General features: G+C 26.0%; 1 protein-coding gene across 1 annotated transcript in view; it reads left to right on the top strand.

Moving 5' to 3' along the window:
- LOC101236236 (protein unc-79 homolog) overlaps positions 1 to 17302 on the top strand; it is an 89075-nt gene that overhangs the window by 67990 nt on the left and 3783 nt on the right. Inside the window, exons 27-34 of the mRNA XM_065804989.1 lie at positions 268 to 378; positions 7490 to 7615; positions 8122 to 8193; positions 9439 to 9525; positions 9645 to 9796; positions 10143 to 10338; positions 10419 to 10586; positions 10769 to 10846. Of these exons, the coding sequence (XP_065661061.1) occupies positions 268 to 378; positions 7490 to 7615; positions 8122 to 8193; positions 9439 to 9525; positions 9645 to 9796; positions 10143 to 10338; positions 10419 to 10586; positions 10769 to 10846 (990 nt within the window). The remainder of the gene's footprint in view (positions 1 to 267; positions 379 to 7489; positions 7616 to 8121; positions 8194 to 9438; positions 9526 to 9644; positions 9797 to 10142; positions 10339 to 10418; positions 10587 to 10768; positions 10847 to 17302) is intronic.

Below are 17302 nucleotides of genomic sequence, written 5' to 3' on the forward strand. Positions count from 1 at the left end.
TAAGTTGTAATGACTAAACATTATATGATTACATTACATGTGGTAATTGGTGATAAATATTCTGTAAACTGATTTTAATTATTTGAGATCTACGTTAAACTATTAAGTAAGGTATTAATTCATTTTAATTTCAAAAAAATCAAAAAATCATTTAAGTTAACAAGTATACAAAAGTTGTATTATATTCAAAAGCAAAAATTAGACTTTTTAGTTTTTTTAACTTGGATGAATTGTTAGGTATCTCATTAATTTTTATTTTTTATGCAGGTCTTGATTGATCACATTGATGACATAATGACTCACATAATAAAGAACTGCACTTTTGGTTCTACGTCTTTGCAGTTATTGTGTACAGCATGCGTGGAGTGTTTTGCAAAGGTGTAGTAAAGATTTTAAAAAATTATTCTTTTCAAATTTTTTAACTATAACGATTTTAATTTTTCTTTTAAATTTAGTTTTATAATGACAGTTTGTGGAAAAAGTAGTAAGGCAAGAGCTTGTATGTATGTATTCATACAAACACTTGCCAGATTGTCTATGTTTGTACACACACCATCATGTAAGTGTGTTCTTGTGTGTATGCATGCGTGTGTGTGTTTGTGTATAACTATGTAGCATGTATCTGTAAAAAAATTATTTTGGGTCATTTTTCTGTTTTTTATTTTTTTGAAAACAATGCATATTGCTTAAAATTGTTTATATCTGATATAAACTGTTTATAACTGATATAAATATAAATATGATAATATAAATTTTTTTAAATGCTAATTGACTCTTAAAAACATTAAATATAAAAATTTTTATAATAAATAATATAGTTTTTTAACTATTTAACTTTTTTTTTTTTAATTAAAATGGTTAACTTTTTCTTTATTTTAAATTTTAAATTGCTTACTGTTTTTTTTAATAATATAATTTTTTTTTTAAATTGCAATTTTTTTTTTTTTTAAGTTGCTAACTTTTCTTTAAAAAAAAATGATTTAAACAAGCTCACTGTGCATAGGAACTAGTGATGTAAATTTTCCGGTAAAATTTGATTCAAAATTTACTGGTAAATTTACCAGTAAATTTTAAATCTGAATGGATAAATTTTCCTTTAAAAAAAAATTTTCCTTTAAAAAAAAATTAAAAGAAAACAAATTTCTAAGAAACTCTTATGTCTTATCAAAGTATACCTCCACATGAAAACATGTTTTTTTTGAGTTAGTTCCCTGTTTCCAACCTAACCAACAAAGCTAACATCCTTCAAGCACATAAGCGTTGTCTAAATAAGTCCATGGGTTGGAAGCAATGTATACAACCTGTTTTTTTGTTGTATATATATTAAGGACGTTTTCTCATTTTTATTTACTAGTTTTTATGCAACCCTCTCTCAACTTTTCAACTCTAAACGCAAGCTAATAAAGCTGTTGCGCAAAGAAATAAGTTAGGTGTGGACGTGTTGGCCATTGTATTCAGAACTAATCCCTTATGATGTAAGTGCATTACCACTACACCTCTATCGCATTTAATCAATCAGCCGTTTTTGATTTTACTTTCACATCAATACATCCTATTAAGACACAACTCTTGCCATTCCACTGAAAAAATTCTTCATTATAATTTTAAATTAGTAATTTTTTTATAAAAAAGTGTATAGGTGAAATACAATGTTTTCTTTTTATATTACGGGGTATCTATCCAAGTTCTCTTTTATTTTCCTCATCATAAGGCAATGAATAAAAAATTTTAGATGCTGCAATGCAAGATAAGTAAATGAGGCCCAATGTGATAGGATTTAATCTTTTACAGATGTCAAATGCTGACTACACCAACCTAGCTATAGCTATATACTCCCTCCCACACACACTTTATTCCCACCTTCCCAACACCACCACCTCCACCCAACACCACAATTACACATTTCATTCAAAAATCAACTTCTTGATCAATATTATCTTTGTCACTATTGCTTCCTTCGAATCCATGACTAGTCCATTATATGCATCTGATTCTAATTCTGATACTATTGATACCGGTTCAATTCACTGGATCTTATGAGGTAGTTGTGAATCTAAAGAAACTTGTACTTATGTATAATTTTGATAAGTTATTATATTTTCATTAAAAGTGAAGAATAAACATTTTATATTGAAATGGCTACAAAATAAATGATGTTCTGTTACATCAGAATTAAGATATATTAAATTCTGATGTAACAATGTAGAAAAACAATTACTCAACACAATTACTTTTTATATTTATGGTGATCTATTACTTTATGTTGGCCTTTAATGATATTATGAAAGAAAAGTTCATATCTGTAGGACCATCGATGAACTGGAGCGCTGTATGAACCTGCTTCTTTTTTATATTCACACATTGTTTGGTATTATAAGCAACTTTCACTACTGTTGCACTTAGAGCATTTGACAGTCTCACAGTGGGCCAAACAGTGGACATTGCTCAAAAATCAATGTTACCAAAATAAAGTTAAGTTAGTTGTTATTGAAAGCCGAATAAATTTCCAGTTCGTTAAAATAAAAATTAATTCAAAAGCATGATTTGTTCAGGAAAAATACTAGTTTGAATAACGTAAATTCATTGCAAAAGTTATGTAATAGGTATAAATGATACATAGCAGTCATTTTTGGCATTATATAAGAAAAAATGTCACTATATAAGCAGTGCTAATATGATAATTGTATGTAGAAACAATCTTAGACTGCAGTTTATGGAAATGTGAATGTTAACTTTAGATTATATGCACAAAGTTTTTTACATATTATATCTAGTGAAACAACTGAAATTTTTGACCAACACAACACAATTTAATCTAGTTAGTACAACCATTATAAAAAAAAATATTGCAGCATTGAAATCTGTTTTAAAATGAATGAATTGCAAGAGTTAAAATCAAAACTGAGGGCTTTTTGGTGTATATAGTAATTATATAATATTTTTACTTATCACGTAAACATGTTTATATTTTGAATTATGTTATTTTAAGTTTAAATCATTTTGTTTAAAAAGCTATTAGATAATGAATCAATAAAAATATTTATATCTTTAGTTTAATAACAATGAAGCTCACTGACTCTGACTTATTTGAAATTTTCAAACAGTTTGTGCTCTTGTTAGGCATTCATATACAAACCAAAAAAAAAAAACTTTTTCAACTGCTGGTTTTAATATATTTTTCAGATATAAACATTGAAAATATACTAATGAAAATAAAGTTTGGATTTGATGGTAGTGGAAGCCATGAAATATTTAATTAAAAAGATAATGTTAACAATATCATACTGACAATGTTTTGTCCATTTTCACTTGAAACATAAGCAGGTTTGTTAATATGGTTGCAAAAGTCACAAAATGCCCCACTTAGTCACAAATTGCTGAGTTTTCAAATGGGAAAAGAATCAAGAGAAACTCTTCGATCATTGTCTGTCTTTAATTCTGACATTGAAGAGTTAAAAAATAAAGGTTTCCTTATGTTAAAAGAAGGAAAACAATTTAATGTAAAGGTGAAAGTGCAGTCGTATATGATGGATATAAAAGAAGCGAATCTTTTTAGTTGGTTTTAAGAAAAAACCTTAAAACCAATTTCAACTTGTGATGTAAAATCAATACAAGTAAATTGGTATCAAGTAAAAGTGTTAATATTATTCTATATTTTTAATATAAACATACTTGATATTAAAAATTGTAACATTTTAAAATTACTAATATTTTTTATAGGTTCTTCATGCTTTTCCATTTCATGAAGACTGTTGTACATGTAAATGCTAGTGTTTTTGATTTGTCTTAGTCCTCATTCAGCACTTCAAATAGATTTCTGAAGCAAACAGACACCATTATAAAAAGAGATATCAAAATAAACAGGTATAAAATGGGACTACCCTGATACAATAGGAAAAGGAGGAACAGCAACAACAGATTGTATAACTAGAGAACTATTGCACAAATAATCATATAAGGATTTAATTATTACACAATTGCCTGTTCAATATCATGCAACATTTCAAAAGTTTGAATTGAAAGCTCTCAGTAATTCTTTGAGTATTTTCCTCAAAAATAAAAATTTATGTGGAACAATGTAAAAGCTATTGTACTGATTTTTATTTATTCCTATTTAACAAGTTTCCAACTGTTACAAAAATAAATTTACCTGGACCATGGATCAGTATGACACAATCACTTTACAAAATGCGGTAGTGGTGTAGTGGTAAGAGCGCTCGCTTTGTAAGTGAGAGGTTCGGAGTTCGACTCCCACCACGTCCCTGGAAGTACCGCGCTCAACTTAGTTTCTCCGCGCAGCAGCCTTGCTCGGCAAGGTTCGTGTTTTGGAGTTAAAGAGTTGAGAGAGGGTTGCACCACGAATAACAACTATAAAAAAAAATGAGTATCCTCCTCGACTGTAGTGGCCCCCCTCAGGCCTTGGGGAGGTGAATAATCTAAAAAAAAAAAAAAAAACTGATTGGTCATTCTTGGAGCTAATTTTGAATAACGAGGAAAGTGGTTTGGGAAATCTTTATGATTCAGGGTTAAAAGATGATAACAAAATATAAGATTGATACATACTAGACTCTCAAGAAAAAACTCCTAAATTATCAATTTAACAGACACCATTAACTGAATGTGGATATCATCTAATCAAATTTTTTTTAACAAGAGATACAAGTCAAAATCATTCTGTAAATTTTGGTATGAATGAGGACATATTGATAAATATTGTCATAAACAAAATATCTCTTATAACATTGTATCTGAAGATGACATATATTTCAAAGTGTTAACTTATGAATTACTTATTTTAGTACTTCTTTTGATAATTTTTATTTTTATCATTGCTGTATCTATGTTATCTTTGTGTTACAAAATATACATACATATTTCAAGCCTTCCCGGGAAGCACGTGCAGTTGCACACTTCAAACGTCCACGCTTAAAGTAATTTTTTTAGGCAACTTGACCACATTTTTATATAGTAAGTGTTTTAAGAATTTGCGGCAAAATAAAACTATAAGAAACTAGAGAATAAATCAGCAATACTCGAAGAAAATAACCAAAGACTATACGAAATAGAAAACCTAAACAAAATAAGCTAAAAAAAGTAATCCTAAACAAAATAAGCTAAAAAAAGATTATTAAGAAAAAAATAAAATTGTTGTCAAAAAAATAATATACCTAAATATCTACTGTTTTTGTTTTCTTATTTTGAGAGCGTTTGTTATTTTCCACTACCAAAATTGATACTAGCTGAGGAAAAAAGTAGATAAGAATATAACGAAAATAAAAATATTTTTTGATATACGATTTTTTCGTAACTTTTTTCAGTCAGTATATAAAAGGAAATACTTATAAATTGCGCTAGAAACACGGACAGTTTTTTAATTTGTTTTTCAAATGTCTTTGCTAAACTTTACTGTTTTTATCAATTGACAGGAAAGCGAGAAAAATAATTGCTATTTGTTTGTGAAAAGTTTTTTTTTTTTAAACAAGTTTAATATGTAAAAAAATGAAACGATGCTGCAAAACTTTGTGGGCTAGTGCATTGTTAATTTACTGAACTTTCTTAACAAAATTTTTTGAAGCCTATTTAAAGCTTTTGCTTAAGTTTTTAAATACATTTTTTAAACAGAGCAATCGTTATGTTTATTATCTCTAGTAATTCGTATTAACATTGGAAATTGGGCAATATAAAAGAAACAGTTTCATACATGCATCAAATGCAGTAAATACATTTATAAAAGAAATATAATTGTTCGAAATATGTTATTCTTTTATTTAACTTATTCCATCATTAACAAAATTTATTAATCAAATAATATTTTTTACAAATAAGTAACAATTTATTTTATTATTTTCCCATTATATAAGTATAGAGACAAATTATATAAGTATAGAAAACGTCAAATATAGCAAAACCTTTTTTAAAAGCAAAAAAGACGTAAATAAATAAACAAATAGATAAATTAAACAAATAAGCGTAAGAAAAAAAATTAATAAAATTTCTTATAATTCTGGCGTACATAGCAAATTTGTTTCTTGACTGATAAAAATCGTGAATAAATTGCATATCAAGACTTTCAATTGTTGTTAAATTGTTATAAAAGATGTTTTTTCCAACAACGACTCTAAAAAAAAAAAGAATAAAATAGTTGTATAAAAATTTTATAAAAATTTTTTTTTTATTCACTTTTTTTAATTAATAAATTTTCGAGTTTATTTAATTAAACTTGATATTTCATTACAGTTTTGTTTCCTTATTTAAGAATTGTTTTTTTTTTTCTTAGAAATAAGTTTAGCTTTTTGCCGCGAATTATTGAAACGCTTTATAAGTTAAAAGATGCAAACTGCCATGGTCAGTTTATCTAAAAAAAAATTAAACCTGGACGAACAAGGTGTGCGACCGCACATGCTTCCTGGAAAGCCTTAATGTTTATAAACATTTATACGTACTATTTTTATAACCTTTAAGAAAGCCAATTTTATGAAATTTTCAATATTTTGTTCTTTTAAATTATGACCTAAATATCCTGCAGCCTAATTATTTTTTAGTTCTTTTAAAATTTATAAAAAAATAAAAACCTTTCCAAAAAGTCTTTAATCAATCCCATAGCACTTTCTGTTTAAAAGTTATGAACCAATTTCCATGAAAACAGGTGTTTGGCTCACTGTGAGTCTGTTACGCTTCTTTATTTTTTGCAGTGTGTGTTCTTTATTGTTACGCACAACTGCAGCTGGTGAGGCATGTAATGATAGCATCATAATTATTCCGTAAAGGTCTACAGAATATTCTCTACAGAATGTAGACCACCAATGTTATGGGTCAATAGTAATGTCAACTGCTTCCCAAATCAATTTATTGTCGTAAACCTCTCCAGATTGGAATTTAAAAGCCATAAAATCTTTTATAATCCCCCCATTTAACAACTGAAATTCTAATCCTACTTTGACAATTATTGAAAAACTAAGCAGTTTTTCAGATTCTGTCAAATTATTTCCCATGAATCTAGAATCCAAAAGATTTGCTGTTTTTTGAATATCACGCACACTGAATTTTCTACGCCTCTGAACAGCTTTAGTTATCAACTTTATTTTATCTTGAGGAATTTCACAGTCGCTATTTAATAACATTTCATTGAAGTTGTTAGCAAAGTAGTTCCATAAATAAGGCATTACAGATACACGAACAAGTTTTACTAAAAACACACTCATTGACCAAAATGAAACAGTGTCATGTAAAGTATTCTTCACAGAATTTAGTTTTGCTTTATCATGTGCACTTAAAGCGTAAACTCAAACATATGTATCATATATCTGCTGATTTAGGTTGACACGGAACAATAATCATCTAACTTTTTTAAATTTAACGAGTACTTGAACAATTTTATATTGTGTTGACCTAAATCCGCTGTAAAAACTTTATGGTTTTATATATTTAATATTACATAAATATAATGCAATGCATAGCTTTATTCAATTTGAAATTTTTTTAATAAAAGGACAAAAATTCAGTTAAGTTCTCACGTGAACAGTTGAAGCTAACTCGAAAATTGTGCTTGCTACTTTCATCAGTTTTAACTAATAAATCTAGTATGCCGGAATCATCATTAACAAAACTAATTCAGGTATATATTTTTTATATTACTTTATTAAAAAAATATAATAGGTTTCTCAATATTATAATTAAATTAAACATGTGTTTAATAAAAATCTGTGAAAAAGTTTTTTGGCTAAAAGTTGTATATTAATATAATTTTGTACTTAAATATATCCATACAACATATGTATAAATGAACAACTGGTGTACTAGTACTGGTGTCTTTTCTAAAGGCTTATTTTGCCCTGGCCTAGCTATATTCCATTAAGCAAAATGTAGCATCATTCCTAGATAAAGGTTGAATTAATTATGGTTTATGCAAATAAATGGCCAGCAAAAAATTTTAAACAGCTTTATTGTAGGTTATTGCTTTAAAAAAATTAGCACCCACCATGTAAAATTAAAAAAATAGTGATAATAATGGTCTTTTATATTTTTCTTAGACTTTTATTGAACACATTTAGTAGTTTAAACATTAAATAAATTTTAGAGATTAAAATTTCGATTATGATTTTTTTTGTTCAAAATATTTAGTTCTTTAGTCAAGAGTTGGGAACTAAATTTGACTTTCCAAGACAAGTTCACATTCTACCAAAACAAGTTTTGGTAAAGCTTATTTTTATTCAATTTAATCAGTTATTTTTTGCAAAACTTAATTTTACTGATTTGATTTATCTTTTTTTTTTTTTCCACATCAATTTGCCTATTTGTCATGAAATTAGGCATATTTTACTGTATATTATTAATCAATCCGGTTCTGTCAGTGTTAGCTTTTCATCACTTTTCTTTTTATATTTTTTTCTCTTTTTATATTTTTTGATAATTTTAACTTAAACAAATAACTAAGCATTTCTATCATGTTTATTTTTGAGTTAGTTTAAATTCAATTTTATTTAGAAAAAGCACTATAGAAAAACTTCTATAAGAAATCTAAAAATTAATTTTATAATTGTAATTAATATATTTTTGCAATTATTAGTTTATAAATATTAACATACAATTTTTATTTTTGTCTTAAAAATAATTATTTTTATTGTAATTTTAATGGTTGAGTGGATTAATTTATCCTAGTTTTAAAATCTTTTACCAAGATATCTAGACAATTTTTGTCTTTTGTCTTGGGTCTTTGAATCATTTCTTGTACTAGCCTAGACTGCTCTGTTTTCTTTTCTATTTCTCTGTTAGATAGTTCTAACCTTTATCTGTTTAAAACTTTCATTTAATTTTTCTAAATCCGATTTTTTTTGTTTTTTTTTTTCAATTTCTGATTTATAGAAATATAAAGAGTAGTTTTCTTATTATTTTTAAGTTTATTTTATATTTGAAAAACAAAAATAAGATAAACTTAAAAATAATAAGAAAATTTTTATCTTATTATTTTTAAGTTTATCTTATTTTTTGAACTTTTCTGACATACTCTGACAGAAAAAACACTATTGATTCATTTTATCTACTTTTTACAACTTTTATTTTTTTTTACTCTCAAAAATCTCCTGATGTATTGATGGGTATTATAAATTTGCAATGTTTTTTAAAAACTTAAAAAATTCAAAGTGTATTCAAGTATAATAGTTAAATAATATTTATAAAGTTCATATAAAATTTGGTGTGGCTATCACGGTGTTTCTCAACAAATTTGATACACACTTATGTAATGTGTGTATCAATTTTGTTGTATCAATGTGATATAAACTTGAGTTGTTTTTATCTTCAGTTAATAGCTTTTTAATCTTTTTTGTTTATTTTAATTTGCTTTACAATCACAATATGTTTCAATAAATATTACAATAAAATAATTATAGTTATCAGCTGTTTTAGTTCCATTTAATAATAATTTTCTTTTTATCTAAGAAAACCAGCAATGCTATGGAATGTTTGGAGTTAAACCATTATCATGATTTACTTGAGTATATGAAAGCACCATTACAGAAGCTGAAGGTTTTTTTTTTGTTTTGCTTTTAAAGCTTGTTTTATTTTGTAATTTTTTAACTTTTTTAAACTACAGTTTAGTTTTTTTTTTTTTTTTTTATTTTTTTTTTGGTATTTTGCATGAAAAGGATTCAGACAGTGATAAACTAACTGTGGACTCTTTTGAGAGTTATATCACACTTGCAATATCACAATTACTTGCTTGTTATGCAAACAAAAACTCAAAATCGAAGATTAGCATTAAAATTATGTCTATTTTTGACTCTTGCACCAACGACAGGTAATTGGAGAGATTTTTGTTTTTATTTTATCTTTTTATTTATATATTTATAATAATAAGTAGTTGAGTTATTTAATTTATATAAATATTTAATTTATATAAATATTGTACTCTCCATATGCTTAGTGTATTTAATATATCTTGGCCTTGTGTATATATTCAAATAGATTGACTGATTGAACAGTTCACTTAGACTAACATAAAAATTTTTAGTTTGTATGTTCAACTAGGTTCAATTTTAGTGTATATGTTCAACTAGGTTCAATTTTAGTGTATATGTTCAACTAGGTTCAATTTTAGTGTATACGTTCAACTAGGTTCAATTTTAGTGTATACATTCAAATAGGTTTAATAGTCAAGCAGTTTACTTTGACTACCATGAAAATTTTATGCATGTGCGTTTTTTGGCTTGGATGTATCTTGCAACCATAAATCACTACAACAGAGTAAATAAAGAACAACTTGAGTTCATACCAAAAAAAAACTCTCTGCGAATTGCAACACTAATTGATCTACTATTACGAACTGCACTCGAAAATGAGGTAAATTGAAAATGAGGTAACTTGATTATTTTAACTTTGAATCCTTTTTCAACTTTGAAAATTTCTTTCATTTATAACAGAATAAAAGTTTCAAGAACTTCACTTGTCTTCACTTCTCTTTTCTTCTTGCTCAAATATGGACAGTGTACATGGAAATAACTGCTGATCCAGAAGCACTCTCTTATATAAGGGAGTTTTGGGCTAAATTGACATCAACAGTTTATACTCTTCTACAAACCACTTCTGAGGTACTCAAACCTATATTTTATATTATCATGATATATTATATATTAATATAATAATTATAAAAGCGTGATGATTATAAATTTATAAAAAGAATAAGTTTTGATTATTTTATTGTATTTTGATTAAAGACATAAAAATAATATTCATAAAAAAGTATATATGCAGACTAATTTTTTTTTATTAGACTCAAGTAGAAACCATGCATTTGTTTTCTTCTATGGTAGAAAATTTTTCTGTTTTATGTCCGCGCACGTTTTCTCAGGTAAATTCTGCAATGCTTTTTGTTGATGCATTCTTGTTTTTGTTGTCATGCTAAGGATAGCATCATAAAATCTTGATTTTGAAATCTATGACAAATTTCACAATTTTTGGAGAGTTTTATGATTTTATTTTACTAAATTGTGTTAAAACTTTTTTTGAATACATTGTGCATAGTACCAAGAATTAGCTAATATTTGCTCATTTTTCTATTCAGAGTTTAGTATGTTACCACAATAATTTGGCAAGTAGTAAAAATTAATTTTTTACTACAGATTTTTTTAAAAAAATCCCATCAGTTTCTTGTTTACTTTAACAACAGACATTGTTCTGTATTTATATTTATATTATTTATATATTTTATTTTCTTTAAAATTTCCTTTAAAAGAAAAAATATTTGTTTAGTATTTTAATTTTTTTTTTTTTAATGTTATAATTTCTTAAAAAATTTCAATTGATTTCTTATTAAAATAAAAAATGATCCATGACATTGGATAAGGATTAAATTCGGGGGAAACTGCACAACGTAAAGCTTAAATTAGGGGGAAACTGCACAACGTAAAGCTTAAATTAGGGGGAAACTGTGCAACATAAGTGACCAATTAGATGTTTTAGTTAAACAACAACTAGGAATTAAAAGCTAACAGTTTAGCACCATAGAATAAGCATATTTTTTCTGCTTTCTTCATGAGTGCAAAAAATCTGAGCCAGACCTCTCACCATATTTAATCGAGTTGATATAAATATATTTTTACGCAATAGATAAAGAGAATACAACATAGTAAAAATTAATAGATTTTTTGTTATCCCTCAATTTTAGGATAAGTTAAGATTTTAACAACTGTATTTTAACAAGATTTTTTGTTCTTCCTAATTTTTACCTGCATACAAAATTGTTTTTTTAAACATTTTAAATTGTCAGTGGAGCCATTCAAACACTGACCATTGCCAATAGAAACTAGGTAATAAACTCTCAAAAAAGATTTTTTTTTTTTTTTTTTAAATAAACATTACCATTCCATAATACTTGATTAATTTTATATTATTTTGTTGTAAAAAACATATTTAATATTCCATGTTTTGAACCAACTTTGATTTTATCTTCTTTTTTTTAAGTATTTTAACTCTTCAGACTCACGGATGAAAGATGATAAAAAAACTAATTAGAACTCAAAGCTTCAGTTAGTTGTTTTATCATCTTTCATTTGTGTGATTAATAAATATGGAATTGGTCTGCTCCATAACACCTTAATTTAAGGATACCAAGATCTGCCATTAATTTGTAATAAATTTATTCAAAACGAATTTCAGAATTCTTGTATAACTACGCTTTTAAGTTCTCTTATTATAAAAGTTATTATTTATTTTTGTTATTACCATAACCTTTCATTCAATTGTAAAAATATTTGGAGTCTAAAGTATTGAAAGTATTATACAGTTTTTATTAACTTCTATCAACTTATAGTTTTTATCAACTTCTATCAACTTATACAGTTTTTATCAATTTCTATTGCTTTTGTGAGATTAGAAGACATTAAAAACTATTTTTATTCAAGTTAATGCTAGTTTATTCAATGTAATAGATGAAATGAACTGAAATAAATGCAGACAAAAAGCTTTTGTTGATTTGACATTAATTTTAAATATTTTTTGCAATGGCTGTTTCATTTTTTTGTTTTTGTGCTTTTTCAGATTCTGCAAAGACAATATTTTCATATAGGACATGTGTTATTAAACTCTATGAAATATGGTTGCAATATATATACTCTATACTATATATATATATATATACTCTATACTATATACTATATATATATATATACTCTATACTATATATATATATATATATATATATATATATATATATATATATATATATATATATATATATATATATATATATATATATATATATATATATATATATATATATATTAAACTCTATGAGATATGGTATCTTAGTTAAATAAATATGGTATCTTAGTTAGATAAATAACAAAAAAGTATAATTTAAATTGAAAAATTATTTAAACTTTTTTATAAAAGTTCAAGATTCTTAAAGTTCTATTGAAAACAAAAATTGAAAACTTAGCAATGTATGATTTACTAATAAACTTCATTTTGCTTTTTTAATACTTTTATTTTTGACAAATTCCAAATCAATAGATGTGCATTTCAAAAAAATCACGCACAGAAATTCATATATGTTTTGTCTATTATTTTCATAAAAGTAAAACTGGCGATCTTCAATTTACTCTCATTTAATTCTAATATATATAAATATTTTGTAAACAAAAAATGGTATACATTAATATTGTTAACAAAGAAAAAATTAGGTTTAAAGCGGAATCACGCACAGAACAGAAAAACTTAAGTTTTTGTTACTAGATAAATAAACTTTATTTCCTCGTAATATATGTAAGTTTCAGCGGTATACTTTTTTTTTTAAGATAATATTTTAAACATTAGTAAAAATTTCCAGAAAGTTACAGAATTGTGTAAAATGTATCAGAGAGTCACATCAATTGTTTAAATACAGTTCATGAATGATCACGCATGGAAGTCATGCACGGAAGTTGCAAATTTGTCAATTTTATGTAGTTATTTTTATAAAAATAAATTGCTTGTGAGTGTTTCAAATGAAATAATTTATCTCTGCAACTCATATTTAATTTGTTTTTGATGAGAAATGGCAGTCATCAAATATTTCTAGCTTATAGTGTTTTGAAAATTATTGTATATTTTTCAAACATTTAACACAAAAAAAATAAAATGATAAAAATATATTTATTTAATTTATTCAGGTAGCCTAAAATATGATAAGAATATTTTTGTTATAATTGTTCTTTAAAAAAATCATAATAGTATGCATAATGGTCCCAGCTTCTAATTGTTAAAACAAAAACAAAAAAATACTCACGCACAGAAATGGAAATGCCCAGATAATTCTAAGATAATCTTTAGATTTTAGATTTTTTAAATTAAACGGAATCTGTGATTGCAATTGCTATTTGTTTAGTGTTGCACTTTTTTCAGTTATTGATGATCTCTAATTTGAATTCATCTGTTCGCTTTTTATTAACTCTTCAATCATTATGTTATTAACTCTTCAATCATAAGTTATGTTATTATGTTATTAACTCTTCAATCATAAGTTATTAACTCTTCAATCATAATGTTACTTAACAAACTGTTGTCACTTTATCTTGATTTTTTACTTTATTGAAAAAAAAATATTTGAATTTGTCTTGCAGTTGTCTTTGTTGTTGCAGAAAATAATAGACTGCTTACATCTTTTGAGACTGCAATGTCTTCTGCTTCGTAGTTTTTTTTTTTTTGGAACTTTTTATTTTTTGTGTTGTGTATAGTGTTGTGTTTTTTTCTAAGTATTTTTAGTTTAGTGGAAATTTCACACACCAAATGGTTGTCTTGCACAAACCAAAAGGTAGTCTTAGAGGCAGGCCCACCTCGACTTTTAATGATGTCTGAGGTCAAAGTTTTGCTAGCATCCCAAATATTCCATTTCAAAAATGTTTGATTACCAATACAAATGCTGAAAGAATTTTTTTTTTTTTTACTGAATTCACCTCGCCAAAGCTAAGGGGATAACTACAGTCAAAAAGGCTGCTATTTTTTACACCTTTTCTTAATTCACTGTATTATATTTTCTTAATTCACTGTATTATATTTTCTTAATTCACTGTATTATATTTTCTTAATTCACTGTATTATAAGTACATCCGAATTACAGCAACAAAAATGTTTTTAACATTTTTTTAATAATTAAACTTCATATTCACACCTCTGAAGCTAAGGTTGCATGATGCTAAAAAGAGAGTGACATCTTTATAAGAAAAAAAACAATATTTTATGCACCACAGAATTTCACACCATCTGGCTGCCTCATGTCTTATTGATTTTTCAAAACTTGAATTGGTCCCATGCTGATTTTCCAAACTTTCTAACGCTGTTTTCCACTCAATGTAATAGTCTCAATCATTAGGATTTTGGTGGCTTTTTACTTTGTCAGCTACCTTTCTCCAGTTTCCATTGATGCCACCATTCCAACGTAGAAGATGCAAATGATTACCATTCCACAAGCTTGCTTGCTTCCGAAAAGTGAGCATGGAAAGCAAAGAAATAATTTTGATATAGCATTTCAAACGAGCTAAACTCGATTCATCTTTTTTTCCATTGTGAGATATCTTGTGGAAAACTGATTCAGGTACCTTCATATTATACAAGTCTCTTTGAAAAAAAAAAAGAATTTTGAGGAGGCCCTTTAAGAACTAAAGCATGCGTTCTACTCTTGACAAATTTCAGCCCACAAAGCAGGATTGTTGGTAGTAAATGGCTCATCCATTGGCATTTTCTAATATTTCAAATAAAAAAGCAATAATTCTTCTGAGCTCAACAAGAATTCACAAGACTTATCTGCAATGCCATTCTACATAAAATAAAGTTAAAGATTTTATAATGTCTTGATTTATATAATAATAAAATATTGGGGAGATAATTTTTGAAAAAAGGTCGCATTTAGATGAATAAACTTACTATTTCAACAGCTTGACATGTCTGAAAAGAATTTGTAGTAATCAATCTGAAAGTTTTTGAGTTTTCTTCATTTTTTTTCTTTCTCCATTTTTTGTAACTTGTATACCACATTGTATACCATCTTCCAAAATAATTTTATTTAAAAACAAAATTACTTAGCTAATCTATTTTTTGCAGTATGAAATTTGTTTTTTTGTGATCGAAAAATGTGTTTTTTTACAATATTAAAAAAAAATGATTTTAATGTTTTTATTTGAAAAAATGCAATAAATTTATAAAGAAGCATTAAGATTAAATATATTTGATTGGATTTTAGCTTGCAAGAATTAAAAAAAAAATTATTTCTCAAAATAACTAAAAACACAAAACATACATATTATTGAATATATCTAACTCATCTTTCATGCTTCTTTTTAGCAACAGGTTCAGATGACTTAGATCTTGTTTCTGCTTTTTCCTGATCTTTTTTTTTTTTATCTTTGTATAATTTTTCATTTTTTTTCTTTCTTCTTTCTCCTTTTCCTTTTCTTTGTCCTTTTTTTTTTTAACATTTCCGAATATTTGTCACTCATAAAGATTAATTTTCTTGTATTTTTTATTTGTTTTTCGTTTAATTGTTTCTGGAAGTTTGAGCACATCTGACTGGAACCATTGCTGCCATTTTGCTTATAGATTCATGGGTACGAGAAACAATTCCAGGTTTTTTTATTAAGGAATGATTTTACCTAATATTCAGTTTGAAGTCCATTTTTGAACTGCGGAGTATCTGAAGATTTTCAAAGTTTCCATACATCTAAAGCAGCTTTAATTAAATCACCCTTTGTTTTAGGATCACCCAAATTAGATGACATATTAAGCCATTCAACTAATTGTTCTTTTTTAAATTCAGTTAATACATTTTTGCATCAGTTTTCTTCAGGGTTTTTTTTTGTTTTTTTTTTGCTTTTTTAAATGTCATCAATCGTGTTCACTCTGGTATGTCATCAATCATTCACTCTGGTATGTCATCAATTGTTCACTCTGGTATGTCATCAATTGTTCACTCTAGTATGTCATCAATCGTTCACTCTGGTATGTCATCAATTGTTCACTCTGGTATGTCATCAATCGTTCACTCTGGTATGTCATCAATCATTCACTCTGGTATGTCATACTTTTTAGAGACAGCATAAACATAAAATTTTTTGCAAAACCTCCTGAGCAGAAACAGCTTTATATTTTTTATTTTTTCAGGATACAACGGCAATTGTTGCTTCTCCTTCATCAATATTATTGCAATATTCCATGTTTAAATTATAAATTGCATAAGTTACTTTATGTAATCAAAAAATAGATATTAAATTCCGCAAAAAAACAATTTTTTTCACTGCAACAACAGATTTATTATTAACCTAATTTTAAATCGTTTATTAATTGAATAAACATTATATTTCCATTGATGAATCAAAAATATTAAAGTTAATTAAAATATATTATTCATCATCAATGAAAATAATATCCATTAAGTGTAAAATAAAATGATAAACTTGAATCGCATCAATTTTTGATTAATAGAGAAAAATTTATTCCTTAAGATTGAATTATATAGTTTGATCATAAGTGTTTAATTTTTGATTCAGAATAGTTTCGAAAACATTTTACAGGTTTTGTGAGCTAGTCAGAACATTTTGAGTACTCTTCCATAAAAAGGTGTATATCAAAAAAACACATTGTTTGTAAGAGAATAAACTGAATTCAACGTTTTCTTAATTTTAATAAAATAAGCGCTCCTTCCTTTTTTCATCTAAACGTATCATCGTTACAAAAACATTTTGTTAAAAAAAAATTTTAATAAATCACCTCCGAACTGCCTGCAAGAAAATGAAATATATATAACTGATCCAACTCTAATATCTGAATCATTTAA

The sequence above is a fragment of the Hydra vulgaris genome, chromosome 09, assembly GCF_038396675.1.
Source record: "Hydra vulgaris chromosome 09, alternate assembly HydraT2T_AEP".
In the NCBI taxonomy this organism is placed as follows: Eukaryota; Metazoa; Cnidaria; class Hydrozoa; order Anthoathecata; family Hydridae; genus Hydra; species Hydra vulgaris.